General features: G+C 37.1%; 1 protein-coding gene across 7 annotated transcripts in view; it reads left to right on the top strand.

The window, feature by feature from the left end:
* Positions 1 to 227: 227 nt before the first annotated feature.
* Positions 228 to 23,906, top strand: part of RRAGB (Ras related GTP binding B) — a 37,270-nt gene continuing 13,591 nt past the window's right edge. For 2 of the 7 annotated variants that reach the window (XM_059385393.1, XM_059385391.1), the window contains exons 1-7: positions 321 to 924; positions 1,788 to 1,821; positions 4,134 to 4,233; positions 8,536 to 8,619; positions 10,528 to 10,594; positions 12,887 to 13,109; positions 23,769 to 23,864. In XM_059385393.1, the coding sequence (XP_059241376.1) occupies positions 833 to 924; positions 1,788 to 1,821; positions 4,134 to 4,233; positions 8,536 to 8,619; positions 10,528 to 10,594; positions 12,887 to 13,109; positions 23,769 to 23,864 (696 nt within the window). In that variant the 5' untranslated portion in view covers positions 321 to 832. The other 5 variants (XM_059385395.1, XM_059385396.1, XM_059385392.1 and 2 more) reach the window with 5 other exon arrangements.

The raw sequence follows: 23,906 nt of genomic DNA, 5'->3' as shown, positions 1-23,906 counted from the left end.
CACACACACACACACACACGCATTGAAGCACTGAAATTTAAAACGACTCCTTTAATTCCGTCCCTGTGCCGGACGGGTCGGGGCACGGGGACCACAAGCGAAGAGCCTATAGACTCAGTGCTCCCTAACCGTCTCAAAGAAGCGGAGGAACTGGAGCCACGTCACGGGGACTGGTGACACTCTTTCTCTGCGCAGTCTCTATGGTATTTCTTCCCAGTCGGCCCGCCCCTCGGGTAGCAGCTGTCACGTGACGGGCTCCGGGTTTACGGCAGGTGCCCACGTGATCCTGGCCTGCAGTCTCAGCCTGCGGTGAGGTACCTGGGCTCCTTAAGGGCGGGTGGTTGGGTCGTAACTACTGTTAAACGGCGGAGGCTCTTGGGCGGCCAGGCTCGGTAAAAATAATCTGGCGGAAGCGTTGGCCACTTAGTGCCTACCGCACGGGTCTGCTCTTTTTGCCACCTCCGCCGTCCCCACCTCTTCCCGGGTGAAGTCACCTTTGCGTTTCGAGACTTTGGGGCCTGAGGCCCAAACTCGACACGAACCCTTGCCATCCCCACTTCGCCACTCATTCTCCGTCTTTTCCTTTGCGCCACCAACCACATCATTCAGCTTTTGAGGTGGCCAACTCGGCTGTGCCTTGAGGCCAAGTTTGAGGTGGTTAAGGTGTGGGGAAAACAGCCCCCCCAGTGGACAAAGGCGGAGGAAAGAATAGAGCAGGCCTCGCGGCCACAGGCAATAAAAATAAGCGACTGAGGGTGTGAACAAGGAAAAAGAAAAAAAAAAGAGAGAAAGTACTACGGTCTAGAAAGAACTGGAAAGGACTTGTTGCACGATGGAAGAATCTGACTCTGAGAGAAAGATGGAGAAAGAGAATCTGGGGCCAAGAATGGATCCTCCCATAGGGGAACCGGAAGGATCGCTTGGGTGGGTGAAGTTTATTATGTAAAACTTGGAAGGTGGTGATGGAGTTCTAACTAAGAAAATACTGTGAATTAGAACACCCCACCTATGATAAATTGCTTTGATTTACCAGTAAGGTTGATTGGCATCATGCTTTTGGTGTCAGGATAAACTGGCAAGACTGGTTGGTTGGTAACTGGATAGAAACAGCCCTTGGGATGGGCCTGATGTCAATCCCGAGGTTTGGGGGTGGGGTGGGGAGTGTTCTAATTGAGAAGGCAGTTCTGGGTTGCTTTGAATTTTCATTAAAGGAGATTTAACATCGTGTTGAGGATAAGAAGACTAGGAAGAAGGTTGGTATTTCTGGGGGCAGAGATCAGTGGCTTAAAAGGTGATTTCAGTACCTTTTTGTACCTGAATTTGAGATTTGTATTTTATATACTTTGTACCTGTAATGAGTGAAATCTAACTTGGAAGGACAGCTGGCTAAACATACCCACATTTTGAAAATAACCTAACTTAAAAATTATAAAGGACATTCAAATAAGATAATATTGTTTGATTTATTAAAGCACTTGTATGTGTTGCTTTGATGCATTTTTTAAGATGATAAAAAAATTGAATCTTGAATTTTATTGCTCATTTATATTAGTAAGCCAGTCTTCTTAAGACCCATCTCCAGAGTATTGTAATTAGGGGTAGGGAATTTGAACCCAGTTTTATAATTTAGGAAGACAAGGGCCTCTTTAACTGGGTTCCTACACACAGCTGTACTCAGCCGTTGTGCTAAGCATGTTCTTTTGCACCTCCACATTTATTTGTATTTTTAAAATTCCAATTTCTAAGGCAATGGATCCTGGAAACTGTCTTTTGGTTTATATCTGCAGGTGGGTGCTACCAAATACAGCCATGAAGAAAAAGGTAAGACATATTAGGTAGATCAAATTCATGAAAGTAAAGGTAAGAAGTTATGATTCAGGAAATAGATTTTTGATGTATATGTACCATCTTTCCTGGACCATTGCAGGAATCTTCTATCTGTACTCTTTGACTCTTGTCCTCTTCTTTGCTATCAGATTTAATTTTTCTAATATTTAAATGTAATTGGGTCATTCACATACTTAAGACTGTTTCATAACTTCCCAAGATTCAAAGAATAAAATCCAAATGATTTCATCATATAGAATGCCCTTCTATTCCTGACTAAATTGATCTGCCATATCTGTACCACCCTATTATAGCCATACAGAAGCTATTTTTCTCCAGTTTTTCTCCAAATTTATAAATTTTCATTTTGTGGGCCATGCACAAACACTACACAGGTCTCTTCCTGCACATTTATGCGGACCCAATTTAAATGATACGTATATAAGGTCTTTTTATGAGTTTTCCAGGTGGAATTGAGTGTCCTCTTGTGCTCTGCCCCACTTTGGGGTTTAGGCAGAATCAATAAGGACACAGTTGTGGTCTAAATTTCTGAACCTTTGGGACTCTCTTTCTTCATTTGTAAGATGGTGATAATAATATTACCTATCTCGTAGGGTCATTATGAAGTTTAAGTGAGTAAATGCATGGTTAGTCTTTCATAAGCAGTTGAAGATTTCTTAAATAAAAAACACAAGAAATATGCCATATTTACCCTTTATCTAACAATTCAGTTATATAACTCAATTTCCTAAAGCAATGTTTTTGATGAGCCTATCTAAGTTATCTAAAGTTGTTATCAACAAGGATGGCTAAAAATACCAGAAATTTCTACATGACTAAGAATAAAACAAAAAAGAAATTGTAACTACCCTAGCCTGTCTTGTTAGTAACATTTTTTTAGTGAAATAAAGTTATGTGCCTAAATAGCTAGGTTAAATTGACACTGAGTGAAGTATACTTTCATTAATATTCCCTGTATTTGTAATTAGAAAATTTTTAAAAATTTCTTGGGAGTGAAGATACAACCTGTAACACCTTCATTTGAAAAGTAAGGTAATTGGAACTATAGTCCATAAATGTTAAAGTTTGAAAAAACTCTGAAATGTCACCTTACACAGTTTCCTCCTTGTGCAAGAATCAATAGCATCTTTGATAGGTGTTTTTCTGTCTTTGTTAGGTGCTGATATTGACATAAAGGTTATTCACCTTCATAATGTCACCTTTTCCATTAGACAGTTCTCATCATTAAAAACTTATTTGTCTTCTGTCTTTGTTTAGATAGCTTGTTCATTCTTTCAATGAATATATTTTAAGCATCTGTTATATATTTGGCACTGGAGTTACAAAGGGAATTCTCCCTGCCATTCAAGAACTCACAGTCTTGGGAGACACAGACAAAAATAACACAAAGAACAACAACAAACAAACAAACACACACAGCCCAAATAACTGCAGTGCAGTTATGTCTTTACAATACAATAGGAGTGTGATGGGAGGAAAGGCGTGAAACACACCTACACCAGCCTAGGTCATTGAGGTCAGGGAAGCTTCTTGGGGAGACGCTTACTGAACCAAGTCTTGAGGGATGGATGAGTGGAGCTTAGATGAAGGAAGAAAAAGGAATGGGAAATAACTGGCAGAGGGTACAGCATGAAACAAAGACATAGAACTGGGTTCCCTGGAATTGTGGGAGCAGTCATAGGGACTATAATAGGTTTAGTTCAGTTCATTATTCCCGGACTCTAAATGTTCTAGGCCAGGAGGTAAGGACAGAGGAGTAGATAAGCCAGATCAAGGAAGGTCTTTTATGTATGCCATGGGACGCCTTAAAAAAAAGATTCAGAGTAATTAATGAAAAAAATCATAGAGTAAGTAGAAGAGATGAGATCAAGGGCAGAGATGGGAAGGTTGACCTTGAGCAGGGGAGAGAACTTTCAGTTATAATGAAATCTCCTGCCAGGTAGTTCAGTGCATAAAGCATTAGATTATGAGAGATCAGGGTTCAATTTCCTCAAGTTGTTATTTCTCTAACATAGTTCTGAATGAATGATAGTGTATAATGCTACCATAATAAATTCGTGTTATTTTATCGCTAAGAGGTGTGTGACATATGTGCCTGACTCCTGGAATTTTTGGTATCTCTGCATTTACCATTGGTCAGGGAACTAAGTTAGTTACAAGTACCGGCAATAGGTTGTTGGTACTGTCAACTTCAGTAAAACGTCAAGTACAAGAGAGAAACAGATCCTTTTAGACTTGATTTGCTCTAGATTTCTAAGTTTGTTTTTTTCTTACTTTGTCCTTAGGTGCTGTTAATGGGTAAAAGTGGGTCTGGTAAGACCAGCATGAGGTCTATTATCTTTGCAAATTATATTGCCCGAGACACACGTCGCCTTGGTGCAACAAGTAAGATGTTTTATCTAATTCCGAAATCAGATGATCTTAAATATTAATAATCCGCATAACACACTTGGTTGCAGTAACTTAGGGTTGCAGAAATTGAGACATTTGTTTTGGAGCAGGTTTTCCTGTTTTTTCGTTCTTTCTCGAAGGGGTACAGCCTAATTCTGGTTATTACTGCTTGCTGTCTGGGGAGCTTCTTTCTAGGTTGCTTACCAAGTGGGATACCCTTGTCCAACTTGCTTTTTTATCCTGGTCTTTATTAAACAAACATAGGGACCCTTTTGTTTGCTTTTTTATTTTTTGTGAGAGTTTTTTTTAAATTTTTTATATAAAGGGAAATTAATTGATACTTATTAACAAGCATAACAAAATCTCCTAAGATTTTTTTAAAGATTAGTCCTAATCTTCATTAAAAGGTCCATTCTGAGTGGGGTGGGCAGGGCTGTGAGGGGAAGGTTAACCTGATGTGTACTCTGCTGCTTCTCTTCCTGGATATACATAGATGTTCTCATTGGAGTTCCAGCTGACATGAGAAATGTTTCATTGCCCTTTATAATGTGAATGTTAAGTCTGGTTTCTTAATAATGGCCTAGCTGGGCTACCATGGCTGCCGTTCAGTGGATCTATGCTTCTGGGAGACCTCTTCTGTTTCGAGTGTAATGCTATTTTGTTTTGCAGCATCCAGGCATTTCTGGATTCTGCCATGGTCCTTGGCCCATCAGTGATGAAAGCATTGCTCTACCTGGCTTTCCAAGATTCCTGATCTGAGTTTTTAGCATCTTGAATACTTTTAGGGACAAGTCACCCACTACTTCTTTTAAGGTATCTCACTCTGGTTCCAAGAAAAAACAAACATTTTTAAAACAACTTGTGTTCCAGACCCTAGGATATAAAGAAGGAAACCGTATTTTTCTTTATAAAGTGCTTGGAGTTTATATATACTCTCATAATTGGAGCAGCCTTAGTGGTTAGAAAGCTATTTCTTAGAACCCTGAATCTGTTTCTCTTTGTTTCTTCCTTTCTGTTCCACTGAGTCTCTACAAATATTTGAGTATGATTGATGTCTCAATCTCTCCTAGCCATCCTTGCTTCCCAAATCTTATCTTCCTTAAGTTAAACATGTCCAGTTCTTTCATCTATTCCTCATGCGACATCATCTTGAAACATTTTTAAAGACTTGTTTGAATATATCTACATTTTTTTAAAGTGCTGAGATTTGAATATAGATGTGATCTGATCAGGGCAAGGAAGGACTATTATATCTTTTATTTTGGGCCTCACACTGCTGTTAACACAGTCTAGTCCCCTACTCTTATTTTGTGGAGTGGCTTTATTATACTGAGTCATACTAAAAACTAAATTCCTTCTCACATACATTGTTATTAAAACACATACCATCCTTCTTCTTCTTGTGCAGCTAATATTTTGAATCTAAGAATAAATTCTTACTTGATTAAATTATTCAGTTTTGTTTATTTTAGCACCTATCTTCTTGTATCCAGTATTTGTTAACTGTGAAGTCCAGGACCACTCATTATTTCTCAGGGCTGTAATTCCCTTATCTGTAGAAAAGAGATTATCAGATCTGTTTTCTTTTTAGGTGCTTATTATCTCATCTGATAGATTCTCTATTCTTCCTAACTTTGTGCATTTTGTACATTTGATAAGCCTCTCATCTAGTTTTCATCTAAGTTGTTCATCAAAAATTTTGGTCAGGACAGGGTCCTATAGCCTGTCATGCCTTGAGAGACTTCCTTCTAGAAAGGACCAGTCCAGATTTCTTTATCATGATTTGGTAAATTTTAATTTTTTTCTATTATCCCAAGTTAAAGATCTGGACCTAATAATCATATGGTTTCAGTAAATTAGAGGAAGCTTCTGTGTATTACATGCTTTTTAATTTACTTTAGTTTTTATATTAACTTCATTTTGATAGATGATCTAGAAGGTGAGCTTATTCACCTAGCAAGCCTTAGAACTGGAATATCACTCTGTGTTCCTGCTCTCTCCACTGTGCCACAGTCACCATTCTTGGAGGATTTCTTTCTTTGTGTGGTTTAAGTTCTATACGTTTTATTGAAGCAATGGTCAGTTTTCTAGTCAATTAATATTTTTATTTTTAGGTGATCAGCAGAGTTGATTTACTACCCTTGGTCTAGTGAATAGTCATACAACCCAAATTTCAGAACTGTTCAAGCTACTTGAAATAGTTTTGAAGTAATCTAGCAGCATCATTAAAAATTATGAGCAGAATATTGCAGATTATGTGTACACTATACATTTTAGCATCCCATTCATTCAGTAAGTGCTTTTCTGGACCATCATATGTGCCAGGCACTGTGAATGGGACAAGGCTTTGTCTCAAATGGGACCTTTCTTGATATACTTTGTTAGCAATTACTGTATTTCCTTAAAGGTAATAAAAGTATGCTTTAAAATATTATGTTGGACTTAATGCTTTAATGTATCATTACCCAATTTGTCATTGTTGAAAAAAGGTCTGGGTTCTATTGCTAAACTTACAGACTATTTGAAAATACATATAGTGCATTGATTTTTACTTATTCTTCCTTTTTATGAAGTTGTTGATTTTCTTTAACAGTAGCAAAAGAGTACTTCTAAAATATTATATCACCTTTAATGCCTTAGTGTTTTTCTAGTCTAGCATTGCTGAAAAAAGATCCAATTTTATTTTGTTAAACTTAGAGCCTACTGTGTTTTAAAATTTGTGGTAAGGGTATAGCATGGTGATATAATTAATTTATTTGTGGGCTGTTAAAATGTGTTTGTTGGAATAGTAAGCTTCTCAATAAAAATAAGATTATAAAATATTTTAGTCACAAACACTGTTGACAGTTCCAAGATTTCCTACCTTCTCAGAATTCTCTGTTCCCTTGGCTTTTATTTAATGCTTTATTACTCTGGTTTTCTTCCTTTATCTTTAACCATCCCTACCCCCTTTAAAAAATATTTTCTTCTTTCTGCCCCATAAATGTATGTGATTTCCTAATGCTCTGTTCTGGTTCTTTTCAGTTGCTCTTACGACAGCAGGACAGGAAAACTAGGAGAGCCAGAGGGCCACTTAGGAGACTTAAGACTAAAAAGGAAGGTAGAATGTGGGGATTGGATCATAAACTGCCTTATAAACCAAGTCAGATAGTTTGAACTGAGGGTAGAGGGCAGCCCATAGAGAGTTTTTAAATAGAAAAGTAACATGATCAGATTTTATTATTTTTAATTTTCAACTTTGATTACAAAAGTAATACTTGTGAAAAATTCAGACATTGCAGAAGTAAAAAAAGTGTGCTCCTTCCCTTGTTCTCAGGCCTGCTTCCTGGGGACAACCACCGTTAGTAGTTTGAGATTGTCCTTTAGGCCCTTTTTTTTTCCGGGTATATACGGTCATATACACAGAGACTTTTTTTCTTTTTAAAGAATAATGGGGTAAAATCTGCATTTTGAAGAGACTATTATATCTAACACGGAGGATAGATTAGAGGAAGGCAAGGGTAGAAACAGATTGACAGATTTGGAAACTATTTTAGTAGACCAGGTAAGAGATGATGGGGCCTTAACTTGGGTTAGGGTAGTGGTAGTAGATATAATAAGCAAATACATTTGGGATATACTTAAGAGATAGAGTCAGTAGGACTTGTTGAAAGGTTTGGGTGGAATAATGGAGGAAAGGCTGGACTCAAGGATGAAATTAAGGTTTTCGCTTAGGCAACTGGTTAAATTCACTAAGATGGAGAAGACTGAAAGAAGAATAGATTTTGTAGGAAAAAATGGGGAGATGAGTTATATTTGGATACACTGAGTTTGGGATACTTATGCATTATTCAAGTGAAAATGTCCAGTATATGTTTCAAAAAGGGAGAGGGACATCTGTATTAGATATAAACACTTAAGTTAAAACAATATGAATAGAGTAGCTTGCCTGGGGGGAAGTAGGTAGCCATAGGTGAAATCCTGAAGTGCTCCAACATTTAAAGGACAGAAGAAAGAATAGGAAGATACACCAGAAAGGTTATAGGTATGATATCAGAGGCCAAGAGAAGAGAATTTTTTGAGAAGAGAGTAGTCAACAGTGTCATGCTACAGAAAGTAAGACAAGGACTAAAAAGTCCAGTGGATTTGGTAAGGGGGCCGTTGATCACTTGATGAGAACAATTTCTGTGATATGGGAGTAGAAACCAGATTTCTGTCCCATGTGCTTCATACCTAAACAGTTACTGAATTCTGTCACTTCTTTTGTTATTGTCTTTCCCTTTCTCAGTAGCACTTCTTTCCATTTTTTTTTTTTAGTACTAGACCGTTTACATAGTCTTCAAATTAATAGCAGTTTGAGCACCTACTCTCTCGTAGACTCTGTTGGAAATACAAAGACATGTAAGATATGATTCCTTTTCCAAGGATGGGGAAGTAAGGGGGAGAATGGAAGTAGTTTGAGCACCTACTACGTGCCAGGCACTTTATATATAACTTCTTTAATCCTCACAACAATCCTGTGAGGTCAATAACATCCCTTCCACCTTTTGTAATAGAAAAGGAAACTAATACCCAGAGGCTAAGTGACTTGCCCAAGGTCACACAAAGAGGTACAGCTGGTATTTGAATGAAGAACTGTTTAACTCCAATGCCCATGTTTTTTTTAGTACCCATGTTCTAATGCTTCGCTGCTCATGGTCTGGGTTATGAGAAGATAAAATTGCACAAAAGTTAGATAGCAGTCAATATAATCAATAGATTCAAGATGGTCATAGAAGCAACATCACTGTGTGATTGAGTATCACAAAAATTGTAAAAATTATGATTGCTAGACTTTAAGAAATTTTTAAGATAAGAACTTTCATTATTTTTCCTTGTGATTTTTGGTGCCTGGCAGAGAGTAGATGCTTAATAAATGTTTGAATGAATTCAGAGGGAGTGATGACAGTAAGTGGGGGTGGCCAGGAAGGGCCTTTAGAGAAAGTGAATTTAAGCTGGGTCTTAATAGATGAATATAACTTTGAACGAAAGATGGGGAGGACTTTCTAGGCAGGTGAACAGAGTAGGCAAAGTATAGAGTGGGGAGGGAAGTGTAAGGCAGAGGTCGCAAACAGGCAGTCTGTAAGCTGGATAAGGCCTATAGATATGTTTTGTTTGGCTTCTACAATGTCTTAGAAAAATTGGAATTAGGTACTAATAGGTAAAAGTTTCCATAAAAATCTGGTTTCTCTCTAATATTGAAAAGTGTAAAGATATGATCATCTTGATCCCACATTCCTGCCTTGACAGATGAGCTAGAGCTGTGTAATTGCCACCTTCTCTATCACCCTCTTGGGTGGATATTCACTCTCCATACATGATCATCTTTGCTTTTGTACATTTACTGGCCTGGCCCATATTAGCAAGTTTGCGACCCCTGATGTGTAAGGTATGTTGAGGGTTGGGGAGGTAGTGGGATAGGGGAGGACTATAAATAAACCAAATTGGACTAGAACAAAAGTCTTTATTAATGTGACTCAATGGGGAATATAAAGGTAGATTAGAAGCCAAATTTGAAGGACCTTCCATGCCCCTCTGTAGGCACGGAGGAACCATTGCAAGTTTTTTGAATGGGGAGTGACATGTTCAAAGTAGTGTTAAGAAGATGAATCTGACAATAGCCTGTAAGAGGGTATGGCTTCCTGCTGGGTGGTAATTATGGAGCAATTGTAGTTGTGTAGGCTTGAGAAATTAAGGCCTTCCTTATTGTTAGTGGCACGTTGTAAAACAAGGAGTGAAATCGAGGAATTACAAAGAAATAGCAATGAATGTCAGACAGAGGAGTGGACAATGACCATCTTCCCCAAAATGGGACAATAATAGGGTCATTAATTGAAATAGGGAAACCAATAGAGGGAGCAAGTTGGGTTATGTTTTATGCTTGTTTTGTATTTGGTATTTGTTGTCATTTTAAAAATTTGTTTTATGGAGGGTGTTGGTGGGTCACTGAAGAGTTGTTAAATAGTATATGTCTTTGTCTTACATGTTGAAATTTTAACAATATTATAATTGGAGATTGTTTCTGCTCTAACCACTAAACTACTAAAAAGTAAAATTACTTACATTGAGAGCCAATTCTGTAGCTCAGAATAGTTTAGGTGCCCACCTTGCCACTAAACCATATTACTAAGCTGAAAATCACCTTCTTGTTGAAGCTTTGAGCATTTCACTCCACTTTGGTCCTTCTAAATTCCATGGGTTAGTTCTTTGCTTATTTTGAATTTTACCTCATGTGCTGCAGTTACTAGCTTTGTCATATTTGTCTTCCAGTTGATGTAGAACATTCTCATGTTCGATTTCTGGGAAACCTGGTATTGAACTTGTGGGACTGTGGTGGGTGAGTACTGTTTGCTTGTTTGTGGCACCAGTGGCAGTAATCATGGCACCTAGTATAATCAGCATGGAAAATACATTACAGTAGCTATCATTTGTAATAGATACATTTGATAGAAATTGTTTCATAATTGGCACTTGATTAAATAAAGATCTCTGACTTTTATGTAATTGTGGAAATGCCCTCTCTGTGTGACATATTTAATCAGCACTAACATAGGCTGTGTCTAGGGATCTGTAGTATGGGATAGATTATCCCCCTCTCTTGCAGGAGAAGAAATTGGATTTTTATCTCAGGTGGCATAATATCAGTGCTGAGCTCTTAGCCATCATACCGTAATACCTTTTCATTCTTTATTATTTCAATCTCCAGGCAGTCTAAGCACTGTAGATCAGCCCTAAGCTCATATTCTCCAACTGAGTTACCAACTGTTGGAGAAGTAGGAAATAATTTTTCCTTTCATGGCTGAGGTACTTCTAGAATATTCCATCATAAATGCATATTCACTGTGCTTATATGGAGGTATTGCTCCTTACCCTATGGCCATTTGCATCTCCATGTTTCAGCAGCAGTGTGTAGTGCACAGTGGTTAGGAGCCTAGGGTCTGGAGATAGACTGGGGTTTGTAACACAGCTCTGTTAACTGTGTTACTTTGGGTAGATCATTTAAACTCTCTGAGCCAGTTTCTTCATCTGTATAATAAGGATAATGATGGTACTAAAGCATAGGGGTGTTTTGATGATTAAGTAAGATGAGATACAAATGCATAGTAAAGTTCCTCACAAAATAAATAGACATTATTGTTGGCTCAGTGTTTACCAGCTCCTAGCATAGAACCAATCATGGATAGGTGCCCAATGAGTTGTTTGTTGAAAGAATAATGAAATAGCCAAGTATTCTATAAGAAAATGATTCCCATTATGGAACTAGAGGGTATCATGCTTAGCAAAATAAGTCAAGCAGAGAAAGACAACTATCATATGATCTCCCTGATATGAGGAAGTGGAGATGCAACATGGGGAGGTTAAGAGGGTAGGAGAAGAATCAATGAAACAAGATGGGATTGGGAGGGAGACAAACCAAAAGTCCCAATGTCGCACACCCGATTAAGTGGCGTGTGCCGGGGGGGGGGGTGGGGGAAAGGGGGGGTGGAGTTATGGACATTGGGAAGGGTATGTGCTATGGTGAGTGCTGTGAAGTGTGTAAACCTGGCGATTCACAGACCTGTACCCCTGGGGATAAAAATATATGTTTATCAAAAATAAAAAAAGAAAAGAAAATGATTCCCATTATTGCTAGCAGATGGATCACTTAGTGCTCTAGAGCTCTTTCCATACAAATCCTTCATCTTTATCATTCTTCTAATTCTGTAATCTCTTTCAAGAGATTAGTCCAAGTTCCTTGCTTTTATGCCCTAAGATGTTATCATTAATTCTGCAGATAAGGCAGCTGAGGTACAATGATATTAAGAATCCACCAAGGTCACACAGCTAATTAATAGCAAAAGTACAAGACTGAAAGCTAGGTACATGTTTTTTTTTTTCCCCCATGACCAAACTCTACTGTTTTATTTATTTTATTTTATTTTATTTTATTTTATTTTATTTTATTTTATTTTAATTCCAGTACAGTTAATATAGTGTTATATTATATCCAGTGCTCATCATGACAAGTACACTCCTTAATCCCCATTACCTGTATCACCCAACCCCTCCTCCATTAGTTTGTTCCCAATAGTTAAGGGTCTATTTCTTGGTTTGTCTCTCTGTATCTCTCCCTTTTTTCCCTTTGCTCATTTGTTTTGTTTCTTAAATTCAAACGAAACTACTGTTTTTTTTTATTTTAAAAATAAAACAATGTAATTTTATTAGGGCCTATGGTGACTGGATTTGCTCAAGACAGGGAGGTCAGGAATGGTTTCTGTGAGGAAATATGGATTGATTTGAAATCTAAAGGGACAAGTAGGAGTTAATTAGATGTAGAAATAGGGGAATAGCATGTAAAACAGATTAAATAGCATGTGTAAATGCTTCTTGGTGGATACATCACAGCCCAGTGGAACTGAGGGAAGGTCATAGTGTATTTGGAATACAAGGAGAGGGGCAAAGGGTGGGGCAAAGAGTGGGGCAGGTATGGCTCAACCAAGAAGTTGAAACTGTACCAATTTACTCTTACTTGCCTATTAATTTGAAGCCTTAAGATTATCTTTCACATTGATTAATCCAACACAAAATAAATTGTAAGTAGGAGTGACTAAACTGAGGACTTGGTTATTACCAAATTTTTTCCTATTAGACAGGATACCTTCATGGAAAATTATTTTACTAGCCAACGAGATAACATCTTCCGAAATGTGGAGGTTCTGATATATGTGTTTGATGTGGAAAGCCGTGAACTGGAAAAAGACATGCACTATTACCAATCATGCTTAGAAGCCATTCTGCAGAATTCTCCAGATGCGAAAGTTTTTTGCTTGGTACACAAAATGGATCTGGTACAGGAGGATCAACGGGACCTGGTAAGAAGCATAAAGGATGCTGCATGAAATGATTGACATGCTTTCTAAACTTCTTTTATAGAGAAATAGGTAAATAGTATGATTATTTTCAGGAAGAATAAATTTCAGCATTAGTGCTCAAAGTTCTGTCAGGTTTTTAAAAACACTCATAAGCAAATTTTCTATGCAAAAAATGGTAAAGGGAATATAATATCCATTTGGCAAATAATTTTCAGATTTAGGTAAGGAATTTGTCAATGTGATATCATTAAGCAGCCTTTATGTATTTTTTTATTTGAGTAAAATTAACATATAGCGTTATATTTTAGATGTACAATATAATGATTCACTAATTCTATACATTTCTCACTGTTCATCAAGATAAGTGTTCTCTAAATCCCTTTTATCTATTTCATCTATTTCCCCCCCGACTCCCCTCTGTCAACCAGGAGTTTGTTCTCTGTATTTAAGCATCTGTTTTCTTGTTTGTCTCTCTTTTTTTCTCTGTTTGTTGCTTTGTTTCCTTTCTACAGTTCCACAAATGAGTGAAGTCATATGGTATATATCTTTCTCTTGACTAACTTATTTCACTTAGCATTATACTCTCTAGGTTGATCCATGTTCTTGAAAATAGCAAGATTTCATTCATTTTATGGTTGTATAATACTACACTGTATGTACATATATATATAACTTATACATACAAAATATATGTATATGTATGTAACATACATATATAAACATATCTTCTTTATCTATTCATCTATGGAGGCACACTTGAGTTGCTTCCATATCTTGGCTATTGTAAATAATGCTGCAATATAGGACCCATATATTGTTTTGCATGCATATTTTCCTTTTCTTTGGGTAAATACCCAGTAGTGGAATTACTGGATCCTATGGTAATTCTATTTTTAATTTTTGAGGAACTTCCATACTGATTTCCACAGTGCCTGCACCAATTTGCATTTTACCAGTGGTGCACGAGGGTCCCTTTTTCTCCACATCCTCATCAATACTTATGTCTTGGTTTTTTAGCTTACCCTTTCTGAAAGGTGTAAAGTGATACAGTGTTCTGGTTTTAATTTGCACTTCCCTTATGATTAGTAATGTTCAACATCTTTTTATGTGTGTTGGCCATCTGTATGTCTTCTTTGGAAAAATGTCTATTCAGATCCTCTACTCATTCCTTAAATTGGATTATTTGTTTTTTGGAGGGCTTGACTTGTTCAAGTTCTTTATATATTTTGGATTTTAACCCCTCATTAGATATATCATTTGCAAATATTTTCTCCCATGTGGTAGGTTGCCTTTTTGTTTTGTTGATGGTTTCCTGTACTATGTGAAAGCTTTTTATTTTTAAATAAAATTTAGATAAAAATTTAAATAAAATCAGTAGTTTGATTTTGCTTTTGTTTCTTTTTCCAGAAACCTAGAAAAATGTTTCTATGGCAAATGTCAAAGAAATTACTGCATATGTTTTCTTCTAGGAATTTTATGGTTTCAGGTCTCACATTTAGGTCTTTAATCCATTTTGAGTTCATTTTTGTGTATCATGTAAGAAAGTGGTCCAGTTTAAATCTTTTGCATGTTGCTGCCCACTTTTCTCAACAACATTTGTTGAAGAGACTTTTCCCTATTGTATATTCTTGCCTCTGTTATGGTAGATTAATTGGTCATATAAACACTGGTGCATTTGTGCTATTCTATTCTGTTCCATAGTTCTATGTGTATGTTTTTGTGCCAGTACCATACTGTTTTGATTACTACAGCTGTGTAGTATATCTTGAAATCTGGGATTCTGATACCGCCAGTTTTGTTCTTTTTCAAGATTGCTTTGGCTTTTCGGGGTTTTCTGTGGTTCCATATAAATTTTAGGATTACTTGTTCTAGTTTTGTTAAAAATCCTATTGGTGTTTTGGTAGGACTGCTTAAATCTGAAGATTGCTTTGGGTAGTATGGACATTTCAACTACATTTGTTCTTCCAGTCCATGAGCATGGAATATCTTTTCCATTTGTTAGTGTCATCTTCAATTTCCTTCTTCAGTGTATTACAGTTTTCAGAGTACAGGTATTTCATCTCCTTGGCTAAGTTTATTCCTATGTAGTTTATTCTGTTTGGTACAAATATAAGTGGGATTGTTTTCTTAATTTCTCCTTCTACTTCATTTTAGTGTATAGAAATGCAATAGATTTCTGTATATTAATTTTGTATCCTACAACTTCACTGAATTCATTTATCAGTTCTAATAGTTTTTGGTGGATTCTTTTGGGTTTTCACTATATAGTATCATGTTATCAGCATTGAGAGTTTTACTTCATCCTTACTAATAGGGATGCCTTTTATTTCTTTTTCTTGTTTGATTGCTCTGACCAAGACTTTCAATACTATTGAAATACTATGTTGAATAAAAGTGGTCAGAGTGGACATCCTTTTCTTGTTCCTGATCATAGAGGAAAGCTCCGTTTTACACCATTGAGAATGTTAGCTTTGGTTATTTCATGTATGGCCTTTATTATGTTGAGGTATGTTCCCTGTAAACCTACTTTGTTGAGAGTTTTTATCATGAATTGATACTGCACTTTGTCAGGTGCTCTCACTGCACCTGTTGAAATGATCATACGGGTTTTATTCTTTCTCTTGCTAATGTGATATATCACATTAATTGATTTGCAAATATTAAATCCCCTTTGCATCACAAAACAAATGCCACTTGATCATGGTGAATGATTTTTTTTTAATTTTTTATTTTTTATAAACATATATTTTTATCCCCAGGGGTACAAGTCTGTGAATCACCAGGTTTACACACTTCACAGCACTCACCAAAGCACATACCCTCCCCAATGTCCATAATCCCACCCCCCTTCTCCCAACCCCCCTCCCCCCAGCAACCCTCAGTTTGTTTTGTGAGATTAAGAGTCACTTATGGTTTGTCTCCCTCCCAATTCCATCTTGTTTCATTGATTCTTCTTCTACCCACTTAAGCCCCCATGTTGCATCACCACTTTCTCATATCAGGGAGATCATATGATAGTTGTCTTTCTCTGCTTGACTTACTTCGCTAAGCATGATACGCTCTAGTTCCATCCATGTTGTCGCAAATGGCAAGATTTCATTTCTTTTGATGGCTGCATAGTATTCCATTGTGTATATATACCACATCTTGATCCATTCATCTGTTGATGGACATCTAGGTTCTTTCCATAGTTTGGCTACTGTGGACATTGCTGCTATAAACATTCGGGTGCACGTGCCCCTTTGGATCACTACGTTTGTATCTTTAGGGTAAATACCCAATAGTGCAATTGCTGGGTCATAGGGCAGTTCTATTTTCAACATTTTGAGGAACCTCCATGCTGTTTTCCAGAGTGGCTGCACTAGCTTGCATTCCCACCAACAGTGTAGGAGGGTTCCCCTTTCTCCACATCCTCGCCAGCATCTGTCATTTCCTGACTTGTTGATTTTAGCCAGGTGAATGATTTTTTTTAAGATCTTATTTGTCAGAGAGAGAGCACAAGTAGGGGGAACAGGCAGAGGGAGCAGCAGGCTCCTCACTGAGCAAGGAGCCCAGTGTGGGACTCGATCCCAGGAACCTGGGATCATGATTCAAGCCAAAGGCAGACATTTAACTGACTGGCCCACCCAGGCATCCCAGTGAGTGATTTTTTAAAATGTATTTTTAGATTCAGTTTGTTAATATTCTGCTGAGGATTTTTGCACCTCTGTTCATCAGTGATTTTGTCTGTAGTCTTCTTTTCTGTAGTTTATGTGGTTTTGGTATCAGGGTAATGCTGACCTTATAGAATGAATTTGGAAGCTTTCCTTCCTCATCTATTTTTTTTTAATAGTTTGAGAAGAATAGATATTAACTCTTCTTTAAATGTTTGGTAGAATTCACCTGTGAAGCATCTTACCCTGCACTTTTTTGTTGTTGTTGTTTTTGGGATTTTAATTGATTACAGATTCAGTTGCATTGCCAGTAATTGGTCTGTTCATATTTTCTATTTATTCCTGTTTAAGTTTTGAGAGGTTATATATTTCTTGGAATTTATCCATTTCTTCTAGGTTGTCCAGTCTTTTGGCACATAAATTCTCATAATGTCTTATAATCTTTTGTATTTCTGTAGTTCTGGTTGTTATTTCTCCTCTTTCGTTGGTGATTTTATTTGAGTCCTCTTTATTTTCCTAGATAAGTCTGGCTAAAATTTTATCAAGTTTTTTGAGCTTTTCGGAAAACTCGCTCCTGGTTTCATTGACCGTACTGTCATTTTTTTAGTCTCTATTTCATTTATTTCTGCTCTGATCTTTATTATTTCTTTCTAACTGCCTTTGAGCATTTTTTTTCTAGTTCCTTTATTATTTTTTTTTTTAGATTTTATTTCTTTCTTTCAGTGAGAGTATGAGCAGGGAAAGAAGAGGGAGAGGAAGGAGGGGAAAGAATATCAAGCAGACTCTGTGCTAAGTACAGAGTGTGACCCTTATCCCTGAGATCACGATCTGAGCTGAAACCAGGATTTGGATGCTCAACCAACTGAACCACCCTACACTTCTGTAGTTCCTATAGGTATAAAGTTTGGTTGTTTATTGGAGATTTTTCCTTCTTGAAATGGGCCTTTGTTGCTATTATCTTCCCTCTTACAACAGCTTTTCCTGCATTACAAATATTTTGGATCATTGTGTTTTCATTTATCTTCATGTAGTTTTTTATTTCCTTTTATTTCTTGGTTGATCCATTCATTGTTTAGTACCATGTCATTTAGTCTCCATGTATTTGGGTTCTTTCCAGATTTTTTTCTTGGGATTGATTTCTAGTTTTGTACCACTGAGGTCAGAAAACATGCATGATATACTCTCACACTGTTTTGATTTATTGAGACTTGTTTTGTGGCATATCATGATCTATTCTGGAAGATGTTCCATGTGCACTTTAAAAGAGTGTATTCTGCTGTTTGGGGATGGAATGTTCTGAGTGTATCTTAGTTGTATCTGGTCCAATGTCCACTGTTTTTTGGTGATTTTATGTCTGGATGATCTATCCATGGATGTAAGTGGGGGTATTAAAGTTCCCGACTTTTATTACTCTCAATTCTTGTCTTTATGTTTATGTTTATGTGTTTATGTTTCTTTTGTTTCTCTCTTTTTTTTAAGAGAGAAGCAAGAGCATGGGTAGGTTGGTGGGGGTTGCAGATGGAGAGGAAGAGAGAGAATCCCAAGCAAGCTCCATGTGGAGCCTGAGCACAGAGCTCAGTATTACAACCCTGAGATCATGACCTGAACTGAAACCAAGAGTTGGAAACTCACCCTACTGAACTACCCAGTTACCCCTGTGTTTATGTTTCTCTATTTAGGTACTCCCATGTTGAATGCATATTTATAATTATTCTATCCTCTTGTTGGATTGTTCCCTTTATCATCATGTAGTGTGCTTCGTTGTCGCTTGTTACAGTGTTTATTTTAAAGTCTATTTTGTCTTATATAAACATTGCTATCCCATCTTTGTTTTTGCTCCCATATGCATGGTAAATGTTTTTCCATCCCTTCATGTTCAACCTCCATGTGTCTTTAGGTGTGAAATGAGTCTCTTGTAGGCAGCATATGGATGGGTCTTGGTTTTTATACATGCAGTCCCTGTGTTTTTTAATTGGAGCATTTAGTCCATTTAAATTCAATGTAATTATTGATAGATATGGACTTACTGTCATTTAGTTATTTATTTCACAGTTCTTGTACTTTTTCTGTGTTTTTTTTCCTTCTCTTGCTCTCTTCCTTTATGGTTTGATGGCTTTCCTTAATGATATGCTTGGATTCCTTTCTCCATTTATCTGGTTATCTATTACAGGTTTTTGATTTGTGTTTATCAGTAAGCTCATATATAACATCTGATGCATATAACAGTCTATATTAAGTTGATGGTCCCTTAAATTTGAGCACATTCTAAAAGTACTATATTTTTACACCCCTCCAACAATGTTTTATGCATATGATGTCATAATTTGTATCTTTTTATTTTGTGAATCCATAGACTGATTTTTATAGATATAACTGATTTGACTCCTTTTCTGTTTAACCTCCATATTGGTTTTGTAAGTGATTAGTCTCCTACTTTCATTATGTTTTTATTTACCTATGAAATGTTTTCCTTTCATAATTTTCTTTCTCCTGATTATGGCCTTTTCTTTCCCCTCAAAGAATTCCCTTTCACTTTTATTGTAAGGCTGGTTTAATGGTGATGAAAGCCTTTAACTTTTGTTTGTTTAGAAAACTCTGTCTTTCTTTCTATTCTAAATAATAGCTTTGCTGGGTAAAGTATTCATGGTTGTAGATTTTTTCCTTGTAGTATTTTGACTATGTCCTGCCACTGTCTTCTAGTCTGCCAAGCTTCTGCTGAAAATGCAGTGGGTAACCTTATGGGATTTCCTTTGTGTCTAACTTTCTTATGCTGTTTTAAAAATTCTCTCTTTATCACTACTTTTTTTTTAATTTTTTATTTTTTATAAACATATATTTTTATCCCCAGGGGTCTACTTTTTGCCATTTTAATTTTTATGTCTCTTGGTGTGGACTTCCTCAGGTTGGTTTTTTTGGGTGCTCTCTGTGCCTCCAGGATCTGGATATCTATTTCTTTCTCCAGATTAGGGAATTTTTCAGCTGTTATTTCTTCAAATAAATTTTCTGCCTCCTTCTCTCTTCTGGAATCCCTGTAATCTAAGTGTTGTTACACTTGATTACATTGATGAGTTTCCTTAACCTAGTCTTATTTTTTATTCTTTTTGTTTGTTTGTTTGCTATTTTGTTTGGTTGTTTTTTATTAACTACTCTGTCATCCAGCTCTCTGATCCATTCTTCTGCCTCCTCTAATCTGCTGTTGATCGCCTCCTGTGTATTTTTAATTTTGGTTATTGAGTTCTTCGTTTCTTATTTGCTTTTCTTTCTCTTTGGTAAGAGTTGCACTGAGATCTTCCACTCTTTTCTGAAATCCTGTGAGTATCGTTATGACCATTACTTTGAGTTCTTTATCACACATATCGGTTATCATCATTTCATTTAGCTGTTTTGCTGTTGTTTTGTCCTGTTTTGTTTTTTTTTTTTTTTCCTTTCGGATCATATCCCTCTGTCTCCTCATTTGATCTAGTTTTCTGTGTTTGTTTCTGTGTATTAGGAACATTGTTTTTATCTCCTGATGTTGGAAGTAAAGACGTTATGAAGAAAAGCTCCTTTGGTGGCCTGTAGCCATGTCCCCTGTTTAACAGAACCAGGTGCTTCAGGAGTGGCTCCTACGTGGATTGTGTGCACCATGCTCTTCTGTTTGAGCTGCATTTGCCTTTAGATCAGTATGTTACAATGGCCCACTTTGCTTGTTGTGCACACACTTGGTAGGATTTGGTCCCTGTGCTGTTAGGGGTCAGTCTGAGGCTGCTGTGGACTTATCATTATTGGATGCTTTCAGCAGTCAGATCAGACGCCTGCTCTCAGCTTGTTTGCAGGAGCTACAGTAATACCAAACTGCAGGGTGTTCTCCCTGCCTTGTCCCCTGAGAGGTTTTTGTTGGTGTGTAGGCCCAGGAGTCAGGCCAGTTTCCTGCAGGGGCTACAGAGGTACTGTTTGACAGGGTACTTTCTTTTCATTACCAGTTATAAGATTTGGCTGCTGGGGCTGTGTTTATTGTTATCTTCCCTTTTCCCTGAGACAGGAGTAACTTTGGAATTGCGCTAGCCCCTGCCAAGGCTCCCTTCAGGATGAAACATGCAGGAGCTGCTTTGGAAGGACTCCTGCTGCATGGAGCAGGTTGGATAGGATGGATCTGCAGGAGATTGTGGTGGTGAGGTACATAGTGCTAGTATGGAAAGTAGAGAGTGTTTGTGGTATTTTCTGCAAGTGTCCAGCTATCTACACTGGGGATGCAGAGAGAAATGGTGCCTACCAGTTCTTTTATTCTTAGAGAAGTCTCCTAAAGATCCCTTGCCCTCTTTCATGTGTTCTGAGATTAGTAAATTAATCTCTTTTATGTGTACCCCAGGCACTTTTCCACTGCTGTTTCTATACTGTATCTTCGTGGAGATGTTTGATATGCTGGCTCTTTGAGGATGAAGACTTAGTTCCCTATTACCTTCCAACTCTCACAGAGCTGAGCCAGCTGATTTTAAAGTACATGAAGTTAAGTTCCCTGGTTATAAAAGCTGAAAGAAATTAAGCCCTCCTTGTTTTCAAACCAAATGTTATGGGGACTCGTCTTCCTAGTGCATCTAGTGCACCTAGGTCTGGGGTGCCTAGTGTGGGGTCTAGTTCTCTCCCTTCTTTATTCTTGTGGTGTCTCTCTCATTTGTGATTAGTCTGTCTGAGAGTTTGGTTCCCCATGTCTCTGCCCCCCCCCCTACCCTTTTCAGTGTGTTCTCTCCATGATTAGCTATAGAAAGTCTGTTTTGCCAGTCTTTGGGTCATTTTCTGGGTTGGTGGCACTGATGTGGCTGTTTTATACATATGTTTGTGGGACAAGATGAGCTTAGTATCCTCCTATTCCACCATCTTCCCCATTTATATCCTCCTTTATATACCTTTATGTTTGCTGCCCCTGTTTTATTTTTCTTCAGAATAGGCAATTATTGCCCAGGCTAGAAGACCCACCAGGGACGAGATGAAAAAAGATTATAGCTGTCACTGGGTTGACTTAGGAAACATGTATGCACCAGTGGAAGTGCAATCACATTGTGTTAAGCTCAATGCCAAGTCCTTTTTAATTGCAATGTGTGGTATCTTTGCCTTCTTTTCTAGCATGGGGATTAGTATACATAAATTTAAACCAAGAAACAAATATAGTCCAGCTTTAGTTTATATGGTCTAAAATAGGATTTTCTCTTTCTAAGCTAAAAGAGAAGATCCTCTAAGAATAATGGTAAGAAAGGCAGTTTTAGAATATTTTGGTGATGTAGAAGAATTCAGTTCCTTTTTGGGTTGGAGCCTAGGAATCTAAGGATATCCTTTATTTAAATGACTTTTTTGGTAACAGCTGTGGTCAGGAATACTTTTTTTCTATAACTAGTTGCAGTATTGCCTCCAGTGTTTCAGTGTTTGGGCATGTTTTGGTGTTTCTGAGGAAGCTTACAGGCCTTCACAAATGACTTGGCAGGATTCAGTATTTGAAAAATTACATTTGAGTAGGTAGTCTTTTTTCCTTCTCCCTCTCTTTTTCTCACTAAGTATTAATTCCATTGTAATTCAGCAGAAAATTATGTATGTAGGCTAGGTTTTCAGATTGTGAGGGCTGTGTTATTATTATTCTTGCTGTTGTTTTGTTTTCTGTTCTGTTTCCTTTAAAAATGATTTCATTCCCTGGCCCAGTTTGCAATAGAAAAACAACATTCCAACAAATGAGGTCCTTATGGATTTTTTTAAATTACTTTTCATTATTTGTTAATCAGCGTATTGTTTCCTACATGCTTACATGTTATATCCTCAAAAATATATTAATGTTCTTTGTGGGATTCTAAACTCAATTAATAAAAGTATACCCCATTTCATTAAAGATTCAAACTTTCAAATCTTGAAGTCAGAGTGACTAGGGTGCCTCCTTAAATCTCAATTTCAAGATAGATATTTCCCTCTGTATGTGTGTGGGTTCTCCAGATAAACAGAACCAATAAGAATGTGTGCGTGCGTGGGGGGGGGGGTAAAGAAAGGGATTGGCTGATTGATTGATCGATGGATGGATGGATGGATTTTTAAAGAATTGACTTACACAGCTATTGAGACTGGCAAGTCCAAATCTGCAGGGCAGACTAGTAGGCTGGAGATCCAGGAAAGACTAATGTTGTATCGCATATCAGAAGTCAGACTGGAGGCAGAATTCCTCCTTCCTGTGGGATGGCAGTCTTTATCTCTTAAGACCTTCGACTAATTGCATGAAGCCAACCCACATCATGGAGGGGAATGTTCTTTGCTTCGTCTACTGACATAAATATTAATCTCACTTAAAAACACTTCACAGTAAAATCTAAACTGGTATTTGACCAGATGTCTGGGTACTGTGGCCTAACCACATTGATACATAAAATTGGCTGTCACAGTGTGTACATAATGCTTACTACAAATCCACCCAGTCATGGAAAATATCTGTAGATACATATTTGTATATATTAGATAGATATTCTTTAATGTGTATTTGGGTGTGTGTACATAAATATGTGTAAGATAGATATTTGTATTTGTGTGTGGGGGGTTATATCTATATAGCCAAATAAAAAGTCCATTCAGAAGTAATATATATGAGTATATGCATATATTTGTGTGAGAGAAAAATATCTACAAAAGTAAAACTATTTTATTTTACAATAATACTATCTAAAAATGACACAGATTAGGTGATTTGGAATGTTAGATATATTTTATTAACATTCCTCTGTATGGTGATTTTTTTTTCCCCAACACAGTGCTCTCAGTGAGTACTTGGCAGAAGCAGCAGAGACCTGAAGAATTCTAGTAGCTGTTGTACTTTTAGACCTGACCTGAAATGATTTCTGCCATCCTAGTTCATGAAGTAATGAAAAATTACTTGAAAAATTCCTCTGAGGAAAGAGGAAATGGTCCTGTTTAAAATACACTGAAATAGTTACATCTCAGATTTTGCAGTGAAAGAGAAGACCTGTTATATGCTGATCTATATTTGGACTTTTTAATTCAGATTTTTAAAGAGCGAGAAGAAGATCTAAGGCGTTTGTCTCGCCCATTGGAATGTTCTTGTTTCCGAACATCTATCTGGGATGAAACTCTTTATAAGGTGTGTATGTTTCCCTGAGCTCCCTTATTTTAAGATCATGAG

Source organism: Mustela nigripes, chromosome X (genome assembly GCF_022355385.1).
Source record: "Mustela nigripes isolate SB6536 chromosome X, MUSNIG.SB6536, whole genome shotgun sequence".
Taxonomy (NCBI): Eukaryota; Metazoa; Chordata; class Mammalia; order Carnivora; family Mustelidae; genus Mustela; species Mustela nigripes.
The sequence above is the reverse complement of the archived record's forward strand: the minus strand, read 5'-3'. Positions and strand labels throughout refer to the sequence as shown.